Below are 24,781 nucleotides of genomic sequence, written 5' to 3'. Positions count from 1 at the left end.
TGGACACACTTTTCTTAATGCCCCCCAGGCTTCCATGGACCCTCTTGGCCACAAGGGCACGGTGCTGTCCCAGGGACAACTTACTGCCCACTAGGATGTAGGGTCTCTGGGTGCTTCCTGGGTGAAATTTCAGAGAGTTGGCTTCAGCAGTGTCTGAGGTGGCCGTAAGCAGACCAGACGGACAGCAGCAACCAAATACTAAATGGCTGCAGCCTCCTGATGGGAGACGTGGGTGATGTAGCTAATGGGAACACTGTTGCGTAATCATAGAATCATTCAATCAATGAATCCTTCAGCTGCTTGACTGCCTTAGGCCTGGAAGACAGCAAACAATCTTTTAATTTTTATATATCTGCAGTGATGGCTGCTGGGTGCTTTGGCGTCAGATGTCGGAGTGGCAGCGGGTAATTGTGTGAAAACATCGGTTCAGCTCGGAAGTCACCAAAGCTAATTCTGTCCCTGTGTGCGAGAAAACAAATCGGTCCATTCCTGGAAGTGTGTGAGCCCTTAATTTGATACAGAGCTCTGCAGTGTGGTTACGAGAGGATGCCGAAGAAGGAAGGGGGTGGAAGTATAAGCTGGTGGGGCCAGGGGTCAGTCTGTCTGAGTAGGGCTTACGGGACAGGCTTTGACTGACAGATATCTGAAAGACTGAATAATGACTTGATTCTTCGTTATGACAAAGCAAACTTGCAGGAGAGGATAGTAATGTTGCTGTGGATCTGAAGCTCATCAAGAAAATGTCCTCGGAAAGGTTGAGGTGTGGTGTTGGCACAGTGGTTTGTTGAATTAAGCCTCGCTTGTGTTTATGCCTCGTGTGTGGCATTAAAGCCAGAGGGCCCGATCCAAGAACTGAAAGGAGGTGGCTGTAAGTACATGTCATGGTAATCTTGAACGCTGCCCAACTTGAATACTCAGCAGAAAAAGACTGTCGTTCTGACAAGCTGTTGTGTTCTTGCATGAGGCAGCTTTCTGGGAACTGTGACCTGGCCATAATTTACTCACTTTTGCGGGGGAGGAGAGAGAACAAAAGCGCTGTGGTAATTCAGGCACTCCCTTGCCAAATGCTGGCTCAGTTGGTTCCTTGAAGTGCGTGAACTGCTTGGAGAAATGCTGAAATGGGCACAGGCACCTCTCAAAAGCAATTGCTGAGGGCTTGCGCCGCTGTAGTCAGCATCCAGAGGAGCTCACTGGGAGCAGCTGGGCGCTGGGTGCGGGTCTCTCCTTTTCAACTGGGAAAGAAGACTCACAGCCAGGGTCTCGCCGACATGCGGCATGTGTGATCTCTGGCAGCCGTCCCTGCCGAGGTGCTGCCGTTGCTGCCAGAGGCCAATTCCAGCTTGGTTTGAACTTGCGTTAGGAAATAGGAACTTGAACTTTTGGAGAGCTCAGGGCTTGCTCAGCAGTGGGTCCGCTTGTTAGTCACTGTGCGACTGGGACAGCTCTTCTGGCAGGGGATTTGTGAAACCACGAGATGAGTCCGTTCTTAACTGAGAAGCCTGACATGTGAAAAGTCCTACTAAAAATTCCCAAACCTCCTTGGCTGAAGCTTGGTGACCAGCCCAGGGGCTGGAGGAGGATAGGCTCGTGTAAGTCACTGGTACACCGTGGGAGGCATTGAGTCAAGGTTTGTAAATCCGGTCCAGTTTTTGAAAAATTATATTCTGTTCTGTCTGTTTGGATGCTGAGAGATTCAGAAGAGTTTAGTTCCTGCAGTTTGTAGCTGGCCTTTGCTGCAAAAATTAGTTCCAAGTGTTATATAAACATGGCCTTTATTCCCCTTGCAACATAATGTTGTGCTGGCTCTTGCGCTGTGGAGTTGGGGGGTGGGGGGCAACCCCCATGTCGAGCAGGACAAAAAAAGCTTGTGGGAGCTTGCTCGAAGCTGTCAAGGGAGAGGCTGCAAGGCCTGGCCTGCAGCTGGTGTGGCTCTGACCTGCGTACGATGGAAGCGGATGATACAGCAAACTTTATTTTTTTTTTTTGTGTCGCTAGATCTCTAGCATCAGGTGACGCGATAGCAGCCTCAAATCACAGTGGTCTGCAGGTCGTGATGGCATTAAAAGGAACCGATGGTTTTGCTGTAGCAGAGTGGGAGCTGAGGAAACAAGCTGAAAGCTTTGGAAGCTTCCCTGCAGAAGTAAGATGTGGTAGGATATGTAATAGCCGCTTCCTCTCCGAGGTCCTGTATAGCTGCAAAACAACATCACATGCCTTTCTGGGCAGGCTTGGCTGTCATTGGAGCTCTGCGTGACTCCGGAGAACTGAAAGTAGGAGGTGTATGAGTGAGGCGACTGCAGTCCCCTGTGCCTTCCCTTGCGGACTGATTTTTATGGATGCAATACTCTTACCAGGACCCCCTCTCTCATGTTCCCTGAGACACTGCTGCGTTTTGCTCTGTGCTTTCTCCAGCTAAACTAGTAAAGCCCCGATCAGACAGTGGAACATAATTTCCACTCAGACTCCAAAGCTTATAATCCAAGAGGTTTCGGAAGAGGGACTGAAACTCATTAAGACGTAATTCCAGTAGATTTCCCCTCTGTAACTATATCTTGGCTTTCAAAAATCAAGCAGTTGCAGAACAGATGGGTGAGAACTCTTTGCATGCAGGGTGCTGCCTGTGAGCTGGACTTTTTGCAGGGTTTAGGAAGTGATTATGGTCAGGAGTAATCCTCCGCAGGCTGCACGGAGCTGAGGAACAGGCTGAGGTTTGGCATGATCCAGCGTTTGACTATGACAAGGGTCACATTGTTCAAAACTCCACTGTCTGGGGTTACCCAGACCATGTTTTCCCACCTCGAAAGCGTGAGCATAAGTTGATAATGTTTTGACAGAATAAAAAATGGCTTTTGAGCTGCGGCATCATCTGGAGAGCAGAGGCCTCAGTTAAGCTTCTGCTTTCAGCCATGGTGCATGTTGCTGAGGACTTGTGTGATTTGGTGGAAGGCAACAGCAGCCCCAGTGCTCTTGCTTTAGAGAAACCAGGGAAAAATGTCTGTCCTTTTGTTGTTGTTTTCTCTGGATGGTGTGTTCACATCTGGTTTGACTAAACTCTTCCAGCTACTCTTCTTTCCCCATAAAGGTCTTGAATCCCTGGGAGGGTGCTTGCTGAACTGGCCCTCCGAGGTGAAGCTGAAGGCAGATGAACATCGTGTACCAGTGCAACTAGCAGAGCTTTGAGAAGCAGAGGATTATATGACGTTTCTCAGTTCTGGATTCAGTTTTTCCATAGAGGCACTTCAACGATTTTGGCTCAAACAGGGCTTTTATCTTGACAGAGCTCAGCATGTTGTGGTTGCTTCTTGGCCAGGACTGCAGCTTGGTTGGGCACCTGACCTGCAGGCAAGAGTAACAGAAGAAACAAAGGTTTCCTCTTCTTGAAACTGGAGGAGGGGAAGGCTTGTGAGCACGTACCTCCATCCTGGACAGGGGTTGCCCACTGGGTTTAAATGGCTTTCCTCTTCACCAGGCCATTTCTCCCTCTTTATGCCTGACTTTACCAGTGCAATTAGCTGGGCTGACTTGATGGTGTAGCACCTAGCTGGTTTATAATTTCGAGATTGCTATTTTCAACTTCGAAAGCTTTTCAGATGCCTCCACATCACTAGTATTTGAGGAAACTTGCTTGGAGATGCAAATAGGTTCTTGGTCATTATAGCTTTAGAGAAGCCCGCAACCAGAGCCCTTGTGGCTAGAAGAAGTACTTAAGTGTGTGGGTGTTTTTCTTCTGGATTTCCTGCAAATACTTTCTAGAAAATTGGCACCCTTCCACCTTGATAAAGCACAGTGGGCAGCTGGCACAGGTGTGTGCTCAGCTACACAGAGAGTGTCACAGTTTTCTCTTTAAGATGGGGCAAAGCTGGTATGGTGAAACATTGATCTTTTCCTGCGTTTGGGTTGTCTGTGATAAAACGGACCACAAATATACACGTGTGACGTAGATCACCTAGACAAAACCTATGTGTTTTCAGAAAAGAGAATGCTCAGACAAGTCCTGAGCGACAGTTTTCTTGAGTATGCTCAAAAAACCACTAAACCCAACACAAGCCCCGCAGAGTGGAATTATTCTTTCTTTTTTTCAGACTTGAAACTGCACCTCCAGAGCACAGACTATGGGAACTTCCTGGCCAACGAAGCCTCCCCGCTCACCGTCTCGGTCATAGACGACAAGCTGAAGGAGAAGATGGTGGTAGAGTTCCGTCACATGAGGAACCATGCGTACGAGCCCCTGGCAAGTTTTCTGGACTTCATCACGTGAGTAGCAGCTGTTTGTGAACAGCACTTGAACCGTCGGTGTTCTTCAGATTTGAGGGCTCTCAGACCAGCTTTGTCTTTGCGACCATGTGCGTGTCAGCCGTTGTCTGCTGGTTCTGATGCCCGGAGGATGATCAGCCTGTGTCAGGGCTGCTGTGATCCCATCCGGGGGCTGTCACAAACTGGCTCAGGGAGTTGGGCTGGCTGAAAATGGAACAACTTTTGGGCTTAATCGTGTGATTTATTTTTCTCAGCAAGCTCGGTAGGATCCAGCGCTAGGGGGAGTGAGGGCTTAGAATGTGAAGCAGGGAAAGACAGGGCTGCAGCAGCCTCAGCATGTCTCTGTCAGTACTTGAGAAGACAGCGGGGTGTGTGCGATTCCACAGCAGGTTCAGCTGACGTGCAGTGTTTGAAATAGCACAATGCTTTCGCAGGTGTCTCACCTTGCAATTTCACGCAGCCCGCTGCTGCCCTGTGTGCTGCTTTTGTTATAAACACCAATAAAATGAAATAGCTAACGTCGGTGAGATGCCAGTTATGCTAGTTTGCGTCTGAAATGTGAAGTAAAATTGCCTTTTTTCTTTTCCTTAGTCTGTAAGCTCTAGTTTGGCCAGCAAACTACGTAGCCAGTGGCCTTGTCTAACCAGTGAGGAGATATCTCATGGACAAAAGTGGATTTCTGTTTTGGTAGAGTGTGTTTTTTCAACTTGCATCTCTGAGAAGAATGTATTTTGTTCTCAGGTAGGATGGCTAATACATCAGCATTCGCGTATTTGATACAGTGTGCTTGACTCATCGCAGGCGCTCTGGCAAGTGGTGTTTAATCTTGCATTCTTTGGCAGTTGTGTGTGTGTTATCTTGTTTACCACCTAGAGATTTTTTGAACGATGCAGGCAGTGGTAGAAAGGCCGTTGTGGTCATTTCAAACATTTTTAAATTTTGGCCTGCCTGTGGTGCTGCATATGCAAATCTTGATTCAAGACCTATTTCTCAGCCACATTCCTTCCTGTTCTGTCCTTTCTGTGTATGGACAGTACCACTATCTCATTTTTCTAACCTAGTGGCTTATGTCTATTATTTTCTAGGTCACTGTGCCTGTCTTTTAAGTGAATGAAGCAGTTTCTAGCTCATCATCCTAGTTGTATGGAGCTATCTCTTGGATTTTTCCAAACTTAAGATAACTTTCAAAACACCTCTTTGCCCACCTGGAAATCAAGGCAATAGTCTGGGCAGGACATGAGTATCTTGCAGACATTAAAAACTGGTTGTTCCTTAACTGTCCTGCTTTGAAAACCAGTGTGTGGAAAAGATAAAGTGAAAGGTCTCAGACCAGGCCTGCCCTGATCACACAATGCGTCACTTGGTCGGAAGGCTGCGAATGGCTGTGGAAATCCCGTTTTCTGTTACACCGGTCCTGTTCACCTTTATCCAGTGTCTGCAGCCAGCTCAAGTTGTGCAGAAGCCCTTAAACACCTCGTGTAATCTGGTAGGCCGTGTCTCACAGCTGTTTGAATGACTTGACTTCAAAGCTGGTGTTTTTTACCCTCAACTTGATTTAACTTTGATCTTGTTCTGCTTCTGTCTCTGTGATTTTGATGAGTTCTCTATAGCAGAACACAATTCTGCCTGGATATCTCTTGCCTGCTGTGTAATCTCATCTTGAACACATTGGTCTCATTCAGCACAGGATGTTTCTTCCCTGAGTCCTCTTCAGTCTCGTCTCGTATTTTCCTTTTTACCCAGAAGATTTGCTTTAGATGCCACTGTCTGCAGTGCTGCCTAGAGGAAAGTAAAGGAGAGGGAGAAAAGCTGTTTTCCTACGTGAAACTCTCCACTCTCTTGAGGAGCCTTTTGTGCAAGGAGTCCAAGTGTTCAGTTGTGTTTTGGTGTGGTTCTCGTGCGCCACTGATGGAGAGGGCTCCTCTGGGTCTGCTCTCACCACACCAGTGAAGTATTGATGCAATAGAGAAGGTGTTGCCAGCTTCAACTGATCCAAGGTGGTTGTTGCTCTCAGTGTGTTAGACACTCTCATAGCTTCTGATGACACCAGGGACAAGTTAAAACAGAAGAATGAGGACCGCAAGACACAAGGAGTTTGGAGAAAGTGTTGGTTTTGCCTGGTCGGTCTTAATACCTTCTGTTGATAATCCTAATATATTTAGTGACAGGGCTAGTAGGAAAGAGGGTACTCTTGATGTAACTTCTTGGGCTGCCTTTCAGGTTCCGTTTTCTTCCTTGAAACCGTCCCGTGGGTTGCAGGAGGTCTTGGTTTGGGCTAGAAGGTGGAAGTTTCAGGTATGACTGTCCTGCTTGCACTATGAAGTTTCCCAGATAGCTGGAGGGGAGAAGAGCTCTTTTGGGAGGCTGGCAACGTATCTGTGGGCCAGTAGCCTTGGTGTAACCCAGGCATGTGCGTGGGCAGCGTCGCAGAGGTGTTCAGCCTAAGGATGTTGTGCCTGTGCCTGCAGAGGGACTGTGTCATCCTGCCTACCTGGGTGACACTAGGACAAGCCTGTGTCACTTGATCTTCCACTCTGGGCACGCAGATAGGTGTAATGGGCTGATTTATCTCTGCTTTCTGGACACGACCATTTCCCACTCCTTTCTTTTAGGGTAGTTAATGAAGCTTGAGCAGGAAACGATAAAGACCGCTCCTGGTAGACAGCTCCAGGCAAGCGAGGCATCAGGTGGTCAGAAGAAGAAATTGTACTTGACTGAATGTGTCCATGTGCTGAACTTTACGGGGTGAATTGAAATTGGAAATGGTAGAAGGATATGGAAAGTTTTAGCAGGGCTGGTGTCTGCAGCAGGAAGGCTTGAGTTCACTGGGACTCTCTTGAGAAATTTTTGCAATTGAGTGGGTTTGTACAAGATATATGGGAGGAGATATTTTGTAGCATGTCCAGTTCAGCTCTGAAACTCACTGCTGCTGGATGCCTTTGTATGTACTTAGATTTTTGGTCATCTTAGAAACACTGGATAACCTCAAAGAAGACGGGCCCACCGAAGCCCTTTAAACACTTGGGTCCCATCTCGCTGCGAGGTGGCTGCTGCCTGGAGGTGGATTAAGCATTGAATAAAGTCGGGCTTTGTCCTTCCTGAATGCCCTGCTGGACCCCTGGGCTGGTTCTGAGTTGATCGACAGATGATCATTATGCTTGTTTTTGGAGGGTGCTCAGATCTTGATCCTGTTGCATGTTGGTGAGGAGATCTGGGGAACTGTCTGATTTTAGGACCGACTGTAGTCCTTGTCCCCTCTGCTCCAGAGCCAACCTGCTGAAAGCTACGCCGCTCATCTCCGTGTGTAGTAACACTGTCATTTCTCTTACCTCTTCTAGGCAGCCCATGAACAAGGTGAGGCCATGGGAAGGAGAAGCAGCAACAGGGAGAGCGTGGGGGCCCTGGAGCACCAGGAGGATGTGTTTCTGGTGTGCTCTCTCCTTGCCCACCTCGGGGAGATGAGGCAGCGCTGCCGGTGGCTGGTCGGAAGGTGGCACTCCAGCCCCGCGGCTGCCTGTCCCCAGGGACACACGGTGCTCTAGGGAAGGACGGTCACCTGTGGAGATGGGCAGGAGTTAACTTGGTTACCTGAGCTTAGGAAAAGCGACAGTGTTTAAAAGCACAACAACAAAACTGACCTAAGAACCCCAAAGCAAGGTTTTTGTTCCCTATGTCACTTGCTGCTACTGCTTTTTGTCCTGTTGTGCTCCTCTCCTGGCAGCACGTTGACTCTTTCCTGGCTCCGATCCTCTCCAGGAGGATGCAAGTGTTGCATTGTCAGTACCGAAGTATTGAGGAATTTGGCAGCTTTCCCTTATGTATTCTCAAGCGGTGACTGTAGCTGCCACTCTGCCACTGCGTATTGTGGCAAGGAAAAGCTCAGCTCGCTCAGCCCACTTCGGACTCTCTAAAACACTTGCTAGCTCTGCATTTTGCCATCCTGCTCCTTGCTGGAAGACTCTTGGCGCTTCCCTGCACCTTTCAGCTGGCCCCGGGAGGTTCCCACTGACAGGCACACGTTGGCTGTTAACATCTCCACTCCAACGCAAACAAGTGCCTCTCTGGCTGAGGGAATGCAGCGATGTTCTGTAGGGCAGCAACAAATAGGTATTAAGTGTACTTGAAACAGCAAAACCCACTTCCTGAATTCGACAAGCGCATATTGACTTGTGGGATGGAAGTAGGTTTTAGGTTCTTCTCGGTGATGTGCTGCCCTGCCTTTCTCTGAAGGCTTTTGTTCTTTGTGTTAGCCTGACACGGTGCCATGTCCTGTCTCTCCTTCCTTCCACTGTTCCTGCAGATGGTTTAGATACGATTCTTTACCGTGGTGTCGTTCCTGACTCTAGCCTGGTCAGATTGTCAGCTTTAGTATTTTTCCAGGGAGGGGATGAAAAAAAAAAAAAAGTTTTTTATTTATTTGCCCTTGCTTCAGCATGGTCTCTTCCCTGCTCTGGAACGTCTGGTTTCTGCTGTGAAGGCTCTGGCAGCTCAGAGCCCTTTGAGTCCTTGCAGCGAGCTGATGGGCAGAAAAAGGCTCGATCCTGGGTTCAGCTGGGGGAGCTGTTGGTCTCTGTGTGGGAACCAAGTCCAGTCTAGGAGTGAGAATTGGGAGAGAGCTGGGTCTAAACGCATTTTTCGAATCCGTGACCAAGGCTGTCGTCAGAGGACAGACTGCATCGCCTTTTTGTCTGTCTTACCAGCCTGCTGGGGCTGGGAACCGGGTTCTTTGTTGCCCTGAGGATGCTGCTGGGAACTTGGCTTTCGGTATGTTTTTGTGGTCACAAGACGTGTTTTTGATGAGGCTGCGTGTACCTTTTCTCCCTGCGCATGCCTCTTCTTAGCTGACACTTCCCTCTGTTACCTTCTCCTTGACCCAGTCCTGCTCTGCCTCTCCCCTGCACTGGATAGATCTAGTTTCTGCTGCACGACTTTGAGTTCAAACTTAATCTCGCAGCAGTGGTTTTTCTGGAGCCAAATAGTTTCAATTGCTACTTGAGCTGAAGAGCAATAATCCTCTTCTCTGAAGTAGGAAGCTGCCTGTCTTTATTCTAAATGTACTGGAGTGTGCGCCCTGGCGTAACGTCGGAGGTTTACAAAACACCACTGCATCCTTTTGGAGTCCTTTCATGCGGAAGAAAAAGAACTCGGAATCCTTTACGTTACAAACACTTGCAGCTTAGTTGGGCGAATGCGACAATCCAAAGGGTCTTTCCTAATGCTGCTGTGGTTAAAGCTGCGCTATTTTCCAGTTAGTTGTCGACTCCTTGGTGGCGGTGAGATTGCGAAGCAAAAAGTACCGTAGTGGCTGTGGGGATCCTGCAATAAAAAGTTTATGAGCCTTTTCTGGCAGTGATGGTTTTGGCAGAGGAGCGCAGGTTTCTGACAAACAGCTTCCCTGTTTGCAGGGAGTGCAAAGTTGAACTGATAAGCCAAGTTCTTGGAGGGATTATGCAACATTCAAAACAAGAGGGCATGTAACTAATGGTTCGGAAACGATCGGAGATTTGTGTCCTCTGGATGGTAGTGTCAGAATTCCAGCCATTTTCCTGGGCACCCAAAGGACACGGATCTCCTACCAGTTTTCCAGAACGATGTCTGTGAAGATGGGCTGGGTTGCGTGCCTAAGTGGTGGCCGTGGAAGTCATCTTTCAAAACGGCGTGACTGTGGGTGCCCTCATCAGAAAGGGATTTCACCGTGTGCTGCGTGGACGGGATGCTTTTTCCCCAAACCTCTAGTGCCTGGAAAACACTTTGTTTGGACCAGCATTACTGACGAGCGCTGTTCTTCACTTGGGAAGTGAAGATCCATTCTGTCTGAAGTCTAGCAAATATTTAAGTATTGTGGTCTAGCAAATATTTAAGTATTGTGGAAGCACCACGATATTTAGAGGCTGAGCTAAATCTGGTGTCTACCCTGTACCATTTACTGTGTGTCAAGTGGGGTGATGATTTTTCTTCTGCTGGCAGCAGGTCTGTACGCACAGTAACTTTTTGCGTGTTAGCTAGATCCATTCACTGGTAAAGACTTTTAGGCTGTTAAACTCATTCAGCTTTCTTAGCTACTAGAGGCAGTTTTGGGGATAATGTGAGATTACACAGTGCAGCCTTTCTTCTTATGTTACATCCTTGAAATGTTTTTGGTTTGGGTTGAGGGTTTTTTTGGTTGGTTTTTTGGTGCTTTACATGTAAGGAAGGTAAGAAAACAGTTTATGCAAGTTTGGCTTTTGCAGCTGGTCTGTGTGAAAGCAGCATGATTAGATGTTTCTGGTCAATATTTAAAACGTAATTAGTGCTCAAGTCTGCTCAGCGCAGAGTGCCAAGGCTCAGCCTTGCGTATCAGTGTAGTTTCTCAGGCTTTGAGGCATCAAGTTTAGGCAACCAGAGATTTTTACACAAGGCTGCGAGGTGTTTGATACATTCTTCAGTATTTCCAGGCGTTTATACACATTTAGGGTACCATGTCATGTTCATAAAGCCTCAAAATTAAAGGTTCTTAATCTAGCTTTTTTTTTTTCTTGTGAGCTTTTAATGCAGCTAAACTCTGTATGGCTGCTTATAAGTTACCGGATGATACCACTGGAAAACTGAGGTCAGTATCCCAAGAGACCTAAACTCTTCCAGAAGATGGTAAAAATCACGTGGAGATGCAGCTAAATATAGATTAATGTTGAGAACATTCCTGGATCCTTGGATTTGAAAGGCTGCCACAGCCTCCGTAGTGCTGTGAAATGGTCTCGTTGATCTAAGTTTAGCAGGGCACCCACTCACTGGCCCAGCGCCCTTGGTTTGTGGTGGCAACCATGAAGTTCTCAGCTTTCTCTTTGGGCAGGTTCACGAACCTACCCCTTAGGTGTGGGTTTTCTTGGTGTGACTCTAGGAAAGGCAGCGTGCAAAGACAGGAAGAGATCAGTGTGCTTTGGGCGGAGACTGTCGCAGGCTGCAATCTGCTCTTGCTGTTCCTCGGGCTGCCTGAGCTTCAGCTGCACGTGAGGAGTAGAACTGCCCCTGGCCAGAAGCTGCTCGTCTGACTTGGGTCTAGTCTGAGCCCAGAAACCGATTTAAGGGTTTGAATCTGTTCATCCACTATCTGTTACGCAAACAAGCTGCAGTGAGGCACTGGATTCTTCCTGATGTGCAACATCCCTCTCCTTTCCAGTTCGGGACAGCTGTACGTTACGTTTACTGGTGATCTTAAAAGGATGCTCCAGATACGAGCGTCTCAGCTCTTGGTACTATTCTTAGTGTCAGCTACTGCTCTTCTGTGCTTTGAAGTCAGTGCATTGCTCTCTCCCATTTGGAGCTGGAGAGAGGTGTGACAAGTGGCTCCATGTCGTCTTTGCTCAGGTCTCGAACGCAGTGAGACAGAGAGATGGCTCTGGGTGCTTACACACAAATCCAAGGAAGCATGGTACAACCAGCCTGAAACTTTTCCCTTAGGTTACTTTTTTTTCCTCCCTACTCAGCCCCTGAGTGCGCGACCTGGATGAGCTGCAAGAGGGAGGAACTGGATGCTCAAGTGACTATAGTCAAAACAACTTCATCATCATTTAAAGCTGTCTCTAGAAATCGTGCCGAGTTCAGAGCACTGCTCGCATCCCGCTGGAGATTTCCCTTTTTTCATCCCAAAATAAACACAGTAATCTGAGTAACTGCCCGACGCAATCACACAGTGACTTTTGCCTCGCTAGTGTTAGTCTGCGTTGAACTCTGATGCTGGTTTTGGAAAGCGTTAAAGTCGCCTGAGCAATGCAATACCTTAAACCATCGCGGCAAAACCCCTGAGCCACAGACTGGTTCTTCCCTGCTCTGCGCTCATGCATCGGCCTGCTGCTTTCTGCCTTGGCTGTGACCCCTTGTGAAGCCACAGTTGGGTCAGGCTTTCGGAGGATTCCTGAGAAACGCAGGTCATGCAGCGTTCCGTCATTAGTCACACTTTTGTGACCACTTGCCGTATTGTTTGTGGTCTCTTTAGTATCCTGGAGCAGAAAGCAATAAAAAACCCCAACCTATCTGCTAGAGGACAATGACTCTTTGATTAGTAAGTGCAGGAGGGAGAAGCCCTAACTGTCTCAGGGGCTATGCCTGAGTGCCTTCAGGCCAAGCTGTAAACACCTCACGTGATGAGCTTTCATACATTTTATGTGCTCGCCTGCTAAAAAGCCTTTCCTGATATTCAGCGGACCATTGTGATCTTTCTTGCGTGTCTCGTTTACCTGTGGCTGTACTTAAGCAACTCCAAAAGGAGGAAGACAAACATTGTCCACGTACCTGTATGTAGTTTTTGCACGCCTACTCTCCTCCTTGATTCTGCTGATAGCTCTCCATGGTTGAGCACCCCAGAAATTAGCTTCTGGGGCCTGGCTCTCCTCTGTTTTCTCAAAGGGGTCTCTACCGTGCCTGTCCATACCTCCCAAAAACCGTGGTGAGAATAATCTCTCTGACCTGGAGGAACCTTTTCCCCAACAGACACTGTGAACATCACCCAGTGCATATTGTGCTGAAACGGGTGTTGCTGGAGGATGGAAGATACTGGCCCCGATTGTCTTGGACTTCAGGAAGCTGTAAGCTGTCTCTTTTCCTGCCGTGGACGATATTTCTATGCTTTCTGAGTCTTTCCTGTCCTTTAATAAGAAATTCTACTCTTTGAGACTTTCACTGATGTTTCTTAGTATCGGCTACAATGGTATTTCTAAGAATGTGAATTTCTGGAATACACCACACCTCGGTTCAATGGTTGACAGGAAGAGCGAGGTAGGGTGTAACTGTGCACGTGAACCTCTGGCTGAACATCCACTCTTTTTGGGTCCAGCTCCCTGTGTGGGCACAGAGCAGCTCAAAGCAGGAGCTCTTGCCACGGTCTCTGAGGAGGAGAGTCTGGCTTGAGTTAAAGTGCCATTTTACCGTTTTAATTAGAGACCTGCCACCCCATGTCACTGGCTGGAGCTTATCTAGAGCCTCCGTGCTTTCTCCCCTGAACTCCGAGTGCTCCCAGTGAGCTAGCGCAGAGGCTCATCCTCACCACAGAGCTTGTTGGTCCTTCTGCCTGTCTCCAGTCTCCCACCAGACCGTCCTACGTCTTAATCTCTTTTCCATGCCAAGTGGGCTGCAGCAAGACTTCACGGTATTGCCAGTGACCAGCTACTCCCGTTTTCCAACGTGTCCTATAGTCTGGTCCTTTTATTAACCGCACTGAGAGCTAGTGAAGGTTAAAATGCTCTTGGAAGGCTCCGAGCTTGCTTTAACCACAAAAGCATTTGAAGCCAGTCAGAGCCTACTAGGAGACAGGGAGGGTGATGACAAAAGCCACTCTACTAGTAGGTGGAGGTTCCTGGAGAAACTGCTACCAGTGGAGTAAATCTGTTCCTTTGGGCCTGGGAGGAAATGTCAGTGTAGCCAGGACTTCTGCTCTGGTCTTAGTTCAGCTGTGCTAAAAGAGGCAGATGCGTTCTTGTTGGGAGCTGGCACAGGAGAGCAAGCATTGTCTGTTCCACAAATGAGAAGAGGCTTTTCCAGCTGCCCTGGCACTGGAAGACTTGCCTCTTAGTCACGATTGACTAAGCCGTGGCTGCTTTTACTGGGGTGAAGCAGGGACCGAATGTGATTAAGCGTGGTCTGGGCTCTCTTGAAGGAACTGAGGACTATTGGGAAGGATTAGGTCGTGGTGCTGGTGTCTGCTTGGCCTCAGCAGGCTGAAGACCTTTGTCCTGCTGTGGCTCTCCTGTTATCGTAAAGGTTTGAAATGCTGTCGCAGTGGAAATTTGAATGAGGAATGTCCCCTCTTGCACATGGTAACTCCCCCTCCTGCAGGGATGAACCCTTCTCTGACAGCAAGATTTAAGTAGTCTTGATAGGTGAAGTACTCTTCCAGACAGTCGGTGCTGGGCCTCCTTAGAGGCACTAGCATTGGGACTATGGGCTGTGTGTTTCCCCAGAAACAAGCAAGTGAAGAGGTATAAATAAAATGGGGAGATCCATGCTTTGCACTCTGGCAACAGGAGCCCGATGTGGTGTCTTTTTTGCGTCCATCAGTCTCAAAGCAGGAGCTTTTCATGCGTGAAAATGAACAGACTTGGGCTGCTCTCTCCAAACCTGGCTTTGGCTTTCATGCTGAGCTGGACTGGGACAGTACGGGTGAGCTCCATGCGACTCCAGTAAGCCACGAACCAAGCTGCCATGAAGACCTGTGAACAGAAGAAGCTCCAGGCACTTTTCCTCAGTTCCTCTTGTACCGTTGACTTTGGCTGGGCTCCTTGCAAGTTGCAAATATCTTGCAGGGAGCAGGAGAGGTGTGCTAGTGTGCTGTGCAATAGCCATGCATGCCAGCCCCATTCCTTCATTGCAGGCTCAGTTGAAGCAATTAATTTGGTCTGGTCCCATGCTGTTGCCTTGCTTTGGTGAGGCTAATCCCATGTATGGTCTTTCCTGAAAGCTACTTTCATGTTTGAGGGCAGATGGTGGAGCTGGGAAACCCTCCTTCATCTGGCGCAGCTCACGGAGATGCATCTGGGTTACGGTGCAGATGCTTGTATTTACCAGGAACCGGCTGCTTGCTGCAAGAGACTTACCCTCAGTTCTCATAAACAGGCTCTTCTTGCTGTCCTGGAGATTGCAATCATCTCCATGGTGAGAATTGCACAAACAGAAGGGACGATAATGACCTTGTGGATTAAAGGGCAAAAGGAGGGTTCCTAGTACGCGAGGTTTGTGTTGATTGCCCCGGTTCTAGATTCAACGTCCCTGGAAGGGGAGGCTGCAAACACAGAAGGGCTCTCTTGCAAAAAATAGGAGGGCCACGAGGTGCACTACCCAGCCCTGCAGCACAGAGGAGGAGGAACTAAGGTGTGGATTTGTTCATGGATGTGCCCTTTGAGCATATTTGAGAGGCACTAAGCCCATCTAATAAAAACTACCGAAATCTGCCTTTAACTGGCTTTGCTTTGCCCTGCCTTTGATGTGGTTCAAAGGGAAACAGGGCTGCACTGTGTCCTCGTTGTTAGCCCGGAAACATAAAGACCAGCAGCATCCCAGCCAGCCTGACAAATGTGTGTGGAGCTTTGCCCTTCCTGGCCAGTCCCTGTGTGCTGGCCCCGAGTTCTCTCTCTTCAGTACTCAGGTACACGTGGGAGGCCTCTACCTCAACAGAGCTCCAACTCCAGACGTGCACAGCTCCATTCGAGTTCAGGCCTGATCTCGTTTGGTTTGGAGCGGCTCCTGCCAAGGAGCTTCTTCAGGTCTTTTCTGTTGTTTAACTTTGTAGAGTTAGAACTCAAGCAGTGAAAGCGAGGGCATGTAAAATCCCAAATGTCCTGCTCTTCCAGCATCTGTGCCCCTTCCCTGTGCTGCTGAGGGACATTTGCAGAGGGATGTTAGAATCGTAGAATCTTGGAACGTGTTGGGTTGAAATGGACCTTTAGCGTTCATCTAGTCCAATGCCTGCAGTGAGCAGGGACACCTCTAACTGGATCAGGTTGCTCAGAGCCCCACCAAGCCTGACCTTGAATGTCTCTTCTACCACCTCTCTGGGCAACCTGTGCCAGGGTTTCACCACCCTAATGGTAAAAAATTTCTTCCTTATATCCAGTCTAAATCTCCCCTCTTTTAGTTGAGAACAATTACCCCTTGTCCTGTTGCAACAGGCCTTGCTGAAAAGATTGCCTTCTTCTTCCTTATAGCTTCCTGTGAAGTACTGGCAGGAGTCCCTGGAGCCATCTCTTCTCCAGGCTGAACAGCCCAACTCTCTCAGCCTGTCTTGGTAGAAGAGGTGCTCCAGCCCTCTGATCGTTTTCGTGGCTTCCTCTGCTCCAACAGGTCCATGTCCTTCTTGTGTTGAGAGCTCCAGAGCTGGACACAGAACTGCAGGTGAGGTTTCACCAGAGCAGAGGGGCAGGATCACCTCTCGGTCTGCTGGCCACGCTGCTTTTGACACAGCCCAGGATGCGACAGGCCATCTGGGTTGTGAGCGTGCGTTGGTGGCTCAAGTCCAGCTCTTCATCTACCAGTACCCTCAAGTCCTTTTTTCACCTCATTCCCCAGCCCTGATGCAGGTGCAGGACCTTGCACTTGGCCTTTTTGAACCTCACGAAGTTCACAGAGGCCCACATGTCCAGCTTGCCCAGGTCCCTCTGGATGACGTGCCATCGCTCTGGCATATGACCTCACCACTCAGCTTGGTGTTGTCTGCAAACTTGCTGAGGGGGCACTTGATCTTCTGCTGACTGAAAAACCTCCCACAAACCAAACCTTATCTCAGTTAACGTTTTTCAGGTTGTCAGCTTGGTTGGCTTATGGCTCAGCTGATGGTGAAAGTGCCTAAGAGCACCACTCCTTGCTGGGGACACTTTTCCGTTCAGCTCCTTGTATTTACATGATGCTTGATCCCTTGCTTGGACCTTCTACTTGGAGAAGGCCACCAACCTTTCTTGTATTCCCAGTCTTCAGACCAGCTGTCTCTCACTTTCCTGGCTGGAGTGGGAGAACTGGGAGGTGACCTTTCCCTCTACTTGGCACTGGTGGAGGCCTCGCTTGAACAGAGTTCTGTGCCTGCTTTTGAGCTTCTCAGTGCTGGAGAAACACGGACATACTGGAGAGAAGGGCCACAGAGGGCTTGTGTTGGTGGAACTTGTGCCGAGCGCTGTCGTTCCAGATAGGATGTCCCATTTCTGTAGTGCCTACTTGGTTAGGGATGTCACAACATGGGCTAATGCAGAGAAATTTGTAGCTTTTGATGGTAAAGGTGTGGAAAAGCCTTCCACGTAGTTTCATGAGGGTGCGAATGAAGGTTGTGCCTGTTGTTTTTGGAAGGGAGTGGGGCTGAGGGTGTGAGGGAGCTGGAGCCAGGCTCCTCTTGGAGAAGTGTGTGGGGTTAGGAAGAGAGACAGTAGACGAATGGCCATGGGGGAAATCCTAATAGCTATTGGAAAAGACTTTTCATCGCAAGTGTGGTCAGACGCTGAAGCAGAGCGCCAGGGAGGCTGCGAGATACAAATCCTTGCAATTAATTCAAAGCTCAGCTGGACAAAGGCCCGAGCAGCTGGAGCTGGCCATGTTTGGAGCAGAACCTTGGGCCAGAGACTTCCAGAAGTCCCTTCCAATCTAATATTCTTCAGCGGTGGGTAGGAGATGCCCAGATAATGTGCTTTGGCTTAGCATAAATCACAGCCTGGGGCGGTGCTTGACTCCCTTTTTCTAAGCTGGTGTGACAATGAGACAGGAAGGAGGTACATTGCGAGTTCTTTGTGGGAAGGGTGGATCTTTCTGGAGACGTTCACAGGGACTGAAGACCAATGTGCCCATCTGGTGCCAGGTGCTTGGTTTTGGATTACTTGCATTTGTATTGTGACAGGATTCCTCTTGCATTTCTCCAGGTACAGCTACATGATTGACAACGTCATTCTGCTGATCACTGGGACTCTGCACCAGCGTTCCATCTCCGAACTGGTGCCCAAGTGCCATCCTCTGGGAAGTTTTGAGCAGATGGAAGCTGTGAACATTGCTCAGACGCCTGCGGAGCTCTACAATGCAATCCTGGTGGACACTCCCCTGGGTGAGTGAAGCCTTTCAAAATACCTCTCAGCTGCCTGTGAAGCAGATGTCCCTTTCTTCCCCAGCCTAACTAGATCCAGCTACGCCTGAGTTGTGCTTCAGGATCTGCTAGATATGTGCATTTACCAGCTCTTCTGGAAGTTGTCACCTGAAATTAGGGAGGAGAGAGTTTGAGAGGCCATAGACAATGTGATCTTTTTGGTAATTGTGGTTGGGCTTCCTTAGCGAAGAGCTGTTGAGCCTTTGGCCGCAACGAGTCACTTCACTTGCAGCACTTTTTATTGGACTGATAAAATTAACTCTAGATCAAGGAAAGCTCATTATGTAGAAGAAAAAAAACAAAATAACCCAGTGTCGAAACAATCCCAAACCAAACAACAGCAACAAACCCCAGAAATCTCCAAAAGCCTTTCTAAGTTCACCTGTACTGGGTTTTTAAGTTACACCCGTACTGGGGTGTACTGTCTTAGGGCTACAGGCCTTGGCCAGGAGGCACATAATGCTGAAACCATGTGTCTTATGAACAGCTAGTCAGACAGATGTGATCTTTAAAGATAAAAGGTGTAGGAAGTCTTTCTGGAGAAAATACGGAAGTCTTTTTGCAGTATTGGGAGAGGTAGTCACGGGAGATTTGCTAGTTTAACCTTTGTGGGCAAAAACATACTGAGGTACGCCTGAGTCAGTGGTTAATCATTCTTCTGAGGTTGCTAGAAAGAGTGAAATGCTCTAAATAGTCGTATTGGTTTTGAGAGAAATAGTTGGTTTTGGAGCTGAGAGTGCTTTTGCAAATGCTCCGTGTGATAATGGGGTGCATGAAGTAGTTGTCAAGGAACAATGACTGCGTAGATAAGAGCCCAGTAAAGGAGGGAAAACGTGTCTCAAGATCTGGGTTGCGAGGTAGGGCAACAACGCAGCAGGGCTGTGTGTGCAGCTGAGCTGAGCCTGCTGCAAGGATGATGTGTGGGAAGGAAATCCTCCTCAAGAGTAAGCAGGAACCTTTCCATTTGGGGCATGAGGTAGAACAGAGTATTTTAAAGAGATTAGCTTTCAGAGACCTTGAAGCTTCCAGCTGTGTATGGAGTGATAATGCCCCGTTACACCGGTGAGGCGGTCCTGGTGAGTGTGGCTTGCAGTTGGGAGTCTTTGCCTCCTGTGTTCGTGTATTTCTACACGAGTCAGCTCTGTCTGCTTCTGCCCTGGCTAGACTGACTTCTTCTTCATGCCCTGGCCATGCCCTTGAGGCTGTGTACCATCTCGGGTGGCATTTCTTCAGCGGGAGAGCATGGGGAGTAGCTGTGTTGCCTAAACAAGCAGGCACGCAGGCTCCAGTTGTTTAACTTGCCCTCTTTCCAGTGACCACACACAAAGAAACAGCAGCTCTATCTCCGAAAAGTACTCGAATAGCTACCTGGCTTGGTAGGAATGCCTAACCCCAAATGGCTTTCATAGGTTAGCAGGGCAAAATAAGACTTGCCGTTAGCCTAATTTGGGATATTGGAGGGCCAAGAACTGAAATAGCTGTGTTCTCATTCCTTAGCTACTCTGAAGTAGCCACTGCTTAGCTAGCTGGGCTAGCCAGCGAGTCCTGCAGTGAAAACCAGTCCTGCCACACGATTTTCATTTTTGCCAACCGTAAGGAGCAGAGTTCCTCCAGCTACGTGGCGGTGGTCTCTGATGCTGTTGCAGAGAAACCTCGTGGCAGGGTTTAAGGCCTGTTCAGGACTCTCTAGGCCCACGACGTGGCTGCTGTCTGTGCCAGGGAGCTCGTGCTGTGAAAATGGTGCATGCCGACAGCGTGAGCCTGCGTCGTAGCTGGTTTGTCACCCAAGGCAGAGCGTTGGTCACTTCTCAACTGGGACTGAGTAAGCTGAGGAAGATCGTATTTCGTTGGTTGCTGAGTGAGAGCTGAAGTCATAAAAGCCCTGTCAATGGGTTTTATTGTGCTCTTGCTAATAAGCGAGTGGTACGACAGACTTCTGTTACACTAGATGTACAAAACTTGTCTTTCCCTGCAGCTTGCAGTACCCCGGGTTAGATCTGAAATCTGTGTTCTTTAGGTGGCAGCAGCTACTATGACTCCCTCCCAGAGATTCTCTGGCAAAGTATGTAGGGCTGAGCATCCCACCAAAACCCACTAGTTCATCCTGTCTTCCATCACTTACCTCCAGTTAGAGAAATAAAAGTGATTGGAACAAGTGGAAAATGGGACTGATAGTTCTGACCAGGGGAAGCAGCTCCTAACTCCCACCGTGGAGCGTCATGGGCTGGGGCATCCTCAAGTCTCCTTAATCCAACTCACATATTGGAGAGGAAGGGAGAAGCTCCAGATTCCTCAGGACTCAGAGGTGCTTTAAGCGGTGCTGCTGTGCCGTAGCAGGCGTTTCAGAAGCTGTCTTGTCACCTCTGAGTGCCTGCATCTGGGAACAGTTTGGGTTTTGCTTATTTTAAAATACAGGCTGCTCTGGCACTGACGCTGGGGGCTAGAGCTGGGAATTTCTGCTGAGAATAGGCTGTTAACCAAACCGTAGGACTAAGGAGTGAAGAAAGACTTTTTCATGTGAGAGCCCCGTAAATGATTGTGGCCTGGGGAACCATGGTGGAGCCTGAGGTTTTGAGTCATGGCAATTTGGTGGCTGCTGAAGATAAGGGTCAGGCCTAGGAGGGACAAGCTCTACATAGGGCGTGCCTGGTATTGTTGAGGACTCTGGAAAGTGGTGAGAACGGCTCTGGTTAGGACAATGCTAACTCTGTCTGTCACTCTGTTTCAGCTGCTTTCTTCCAAGACTGCATATCTGAACAGGACCTGGATGAAATGAACATTGAAATAATTCGAAACACGCTGTATAAGGTAACTAGGAAAGGATAGAAATGTTAACTTCCCTGCTTATTTCTGCTGTGGCTTCAGCACTTCCCTGGGTCAGGAGTTCCAACCTTGCTTCAATCAAAGATGAGAGGGTATTTTCCTCTTAGTATAGACTTTTAAGGTAATTTTACTTTCTCTCTCTTTTTCTTTCCTGGAGTGGTAGGTAGAGTAAACATGACCAAGAACTAGTTGCACCCATTGGGAAGAGAAGGTAGTACTCTTGGAGGGGCCTGACATCCAGTCACCCAACTCTGCAGAGTCAGGGTGCCAGAACTAGGTGTTGTTTGGAGCTGTCAAGGGTGTCCAAGAGATTTTGCAGAGGTTATGCCTTAGAAATAAGTTTCCTCAGACTCCAGGCAGGCAGGAGAAGGCTGCTCCTCAGCCACACGGGTTCAGTTGTATAGTTAACTGCCTGCCAAGTGCTGAAGTGGTCAGATCTTAAACTTGGTTGAAGGGCTTCCATGGGCTTGGCTCTTGGAGCACTTTCAGAAGAGCCTTGAACAGTCTGCTCAAGCCTTCAGAGGCTGTGGTTGGAGTTAGACTCTCCTGATTGCGGGCTGGAGAGGAGTCCTGCAGGCAGGAGAAAGGCTTGGCACGGGGATGTGGAGGGACTGAGGACCTCTTTGCCCTGAGTCTGCACGGGGAGCTCCCGTCTGGTTTTAGCTGGCGGTATCAAGACACGTGTTTTATGTGTAGGCTGTGGCTATCGCTCCATCTGGACTCTCTGGATTAAGGGTGGGATGCAGATCGTATCTGCCAGCCTTGTTTTGCCTGGTTGCAGCCAGCTTGCAAAGTCAGGGTGACCTCTGCTTCCCAAGGAAGCCGTGGCCTGCGTGGAGAGGCAGAGAACAGGTCAGGCGTGAAGGGAAGAAGGCGAAAGGAGGGGAGAAGGGCCTCTGGCATGTGCTGGTAACGGGGGAAGGTATGGCTGGCTGCCTAAATACCTGCATCCTCCCAGGGTGCAGGCCTCCATGGGGAGACAAGGCAGGGAGCAGAGTGTGGGAGGTTTGTCCTGTCCTTTCCCAACTCCATGTTGAGGCCTGATACTGTTGCCACTTCGCATTCTGCTCTTCCTAAAAATCGAAGCGTAGATGCTTGGTACCCCTTGGCGTGTGCTGAGGCTGGTTCTTGTTAAAGAGCAGCCCCCGGGGAACGTGGAGGCTCCGTCCATAACAAATGACGAGGACACGAGGCTGGAAAAGGTAATGGCCACTTCCAGACTCTCGCTTGAAGCCACCTCTCTCCCCAGGGACTGGAAAATGCGTAATCTAATGCAAATGGTCTTCACGGGCAAATGAAGGAAATAAAATCAGGTCAGAAATCTGCACAGAGCTGCTCCAAGGAGCGCAGCGAGTGGGTGCCAGCGACGGATGCCTGCCTCCAGGAGGAGGTGGCGTGGGAAGAAGTGCTGCCTCCCAGGCCCGCCGGAGGTTTTGGGAAGGAATCTGCAAGCATGTAGGCAGAGGGGTTGGTCAGGATTCATAGGAGGAAACCAGTGGCAAAGGTTTCTTGTGTTAGCGGTGACAAGTGAGAAGGTTCTCGAATGGAAATTCGGTGAAGATGAGGAGCAGAGGTTAAAAGCGAGCGGTCAGCTCTTGGCACAGAGAGCGGTCAGCAGTGGAGTTTTGCCACGGAGGCATGCTGACATTGTTCTCTTCAGCGCTTACTCCCTTTTTTCCACATCTTTAATGGATATGTTGAAGTGAAGCTGTCTGACTGTTGGCCTTTGCTGGCGACCTCTTTGCAGGAACCAGCTGAAGGAGCTTTGTGACCGGACAATAAAATAGAGCGGGCAGATCCGTGTGGATAAATGTGGAGTGGTGTATGGGTGAGGCGAGGAGGAAATCCTAACTCTGCTTGTAACGGTGAGGGTCTCCCTTGTTCCTTTCTGCTATTAAATGAGATTTCGGTTTATGATTGACCTGAGCAAGTGTCTCTCTACAAGGCAATCTGCTCCTAACAAGAGAAAAGAGCTGCATGAATATCACATCTCCAGTGTATTTGTCCTGAACAGTGTCTTGATTCCTCTCCTCTGCGATCTCAGAATATGAACAGGAGGATGAGCAGTGACTAAAGCAGGGACTAAAAGCAGTGACTTCTGTGTGCGATTTCTGTTAGGATTCTTCACCTGGAAGAGGAGTGAACCTGAGCTGTGGTGGTAACCACAAATAGTGTTGGAAAAGTCAAGGTGGAGGGACAGACCCCAGGTCTCCCTTTAGGCTGGGTGTGACAGACCAATGAGCGTAGCAGGAGGCAGAGGCTAAATGTGTGGGTTCATGAACGTAAAAGTCTGCTAAGGACTGTTGAATGCAGAGACTGCAGCAGTGCTGGGATAAGGGTTTCAGGACACTGGAGAGTTGCTGTAAAGCGCTGTCGCCTGCGGAGGGGTTGTTGGGGAGGGTACCCAGCGCGGCTGCTCTACAGTCAGTGTTCCCGTGGTCTCTGTGAGACCGGCTCCTCATTCAGTGCTGGATATTCGAGTTCCCCTGTTTTGGCTTCTAAAGCCTGAGGTTTGCATGAACTCTGAGAAGGGCAGGGGTGGTGACTGAACCTCTTATGCAGGTTCCCTCTTCTGTCAGCCTCAAGCAAAGCCCGTTACCCCTGTCCTGGTTGCTGTGGTAGCTCTGCAGGCTGGTGGTTCGTGCTGTCCTGCACTCGAGCAGTGACAAAGTGCTGGAGACGATGTTTCTTTGATGTGTGATGCTCCCCCAAGCAGTGTCCTCTTGCACTGTGCGGTAACAAATGTTTGCAGAAATGCAGTAATCCAGGTACTTTCCTAGTGCAGGGGCTGAACGTGTCCAACACATGCATTCTTGGTCTGTCCTCAGTCCTGGAGTTGTTGTGACAAAGCAGAGCTTTGCGATGCCTCAGCATCGTTTTATTCCATCCCTTTTAAGTGATTCTGGTTGCAGCTCTCTGTCCAGGGAGGTATTTTTATCACATGATGACTTCTTCTGAGAAAGTTTTTTGCTGAACAGCACTTTTAGCCATGCACAGCCTTCATAGGCTCCCCTGGGAGCTACAATCATCTTCCAGCTGGATTAGGGTACATCTCCACAAAAGATTATGTTTCCTGGAGGCAGCGTAGCTGTGCCTTGCCTTACGCTTTCTGTGCGGCGCTCGAGTTGGGATGGAGACCAAGCGGCTGCAGTGTGAGAAGTACAGAGAATGGCGAGTTTCCCCCACAGATGTCCTGCCTCATCTCTTGACTCTGCTTACACAGCGGTACTTTCGGAGCTTAGGTCTTGCAGCTATAGTTGTGTGGCTTGGCGTGTTTGCGGAGGCCAGAGCCGGGTCAGGAAACCACGTGAGACTTGAGCGAACGCTTTGGAGTTAGATGACTCAAAGGACCAAAACAAGCCTCTTTTAACCTTGCTGCCTGGGGATCTTGCCTGCAGTAAGCTCAGGCAGTCTCTCGAACAAACCCAACCGCAACCCTTCATGTGTCCAGCTCCTGGGAAAGCTCTGTCCCTTGTTTAGGCTTGGCATCCAAGTTTGCGCAGGGTGAGAGTGCCTGTGCTGTGTTTCAAAGCCTCTGCTTGCTGTCTGTCCCGTGCTGCTTGGGTGGCCCTTACAGGGCAGTAGGTGAAGCTATGTGGAAGAGTGCTCTTCTGCTTTCTTTCTTCCAGGCTTACCTGGAGTCCTTCTACAAGTTCTGCAAGGTGCTGGGAGGTACCACGGCGGATGCCATGTGCCCAATCCTGGAGGTAGGTCTGGAAACACCCGCAGCTGGACGGTTGCAGTGATATTTGTTGCTCTGTGCTCAGGCCTGGCATTGAGGATGCTTGAGATACTCTTGAGCATCCCCATGCGTGATCGGCCTGCTCACGGGGAGAGCTGGGAAAACGCTGCCTGCACGTGACTGTGGACAGGTTTGGTTCCCCAGTCCCGCTCTTGTCAGGTGCTGACACATCTTTTGCCTTCGTAGCAGCATCTTCATCCTTTTACACGGACAATGAGCAGGAGAACAAGCAGAGCTGTTGGGTGCATGGCCTGTCTCTGTGCCAAGGGTAGTTGTGGGATATGCAGGCCTCGGGGGCAGGGGGTGAGAGAGATTTTTTGACCTGCGCAGGGTTCTGCTTGTACCTACTGGCCTCTGGCAAAGATGGTGTATCCCAAGGT

General features: G+C 49.3%; 1 protein-coding gene across 1 annotated transcript in view; it reads left to right on the top strand.

The window, feature by feature from the left end:
- Positions 1-4,082: 4,082 nt before the first annotated feature.
- The window catches only part of LOC104272119 (V-type proton ATPase subunit d 1), a gene marked incomplete at its 5' end in the record, with an annotated part of 22,463 nt that continues 1,764 nt past the window's right edge, over positions 4,083-24,781 (top strand). The window contains 4 exons of the mRNA XM_009867024.1: positions 4,083-4,254; positions 17,619-17,797; positions 20,565-20,644; positions 24,289-24,366. Of these exons, the coding sequence (XP_009865326.1) occupies positions 4,083-4,254; positions 17,619-17,797; positions 20,565-20,644; positions 24,289-24,366 (509 nt within the window). The remainder of the gene's footprint in view (positions 4,255-17,618; positions 17,798-20,564; positions 20,645-24,288; positions 24,367-24,781) is intronic.

The sequence above is a fragment of the Apaloderma vittatum genome, unplaced genomic scaffold, assembly GCF_000703405.1.
Source record: "Apaloderma vittatum isolate BGI_N311 unplaced genomic scaffold, ASM70340v1 scaffold7263, whole genome shotgun sequence".
NCBI lineage: Eukaryota > Metazoa > Chordata > Aves > Trogoniformes > Trogonidae > Apaloderma > Apaloderma vittatum.
This window is presented reverse-complemented; position numbering and strand designations above follow the sequence as displayed.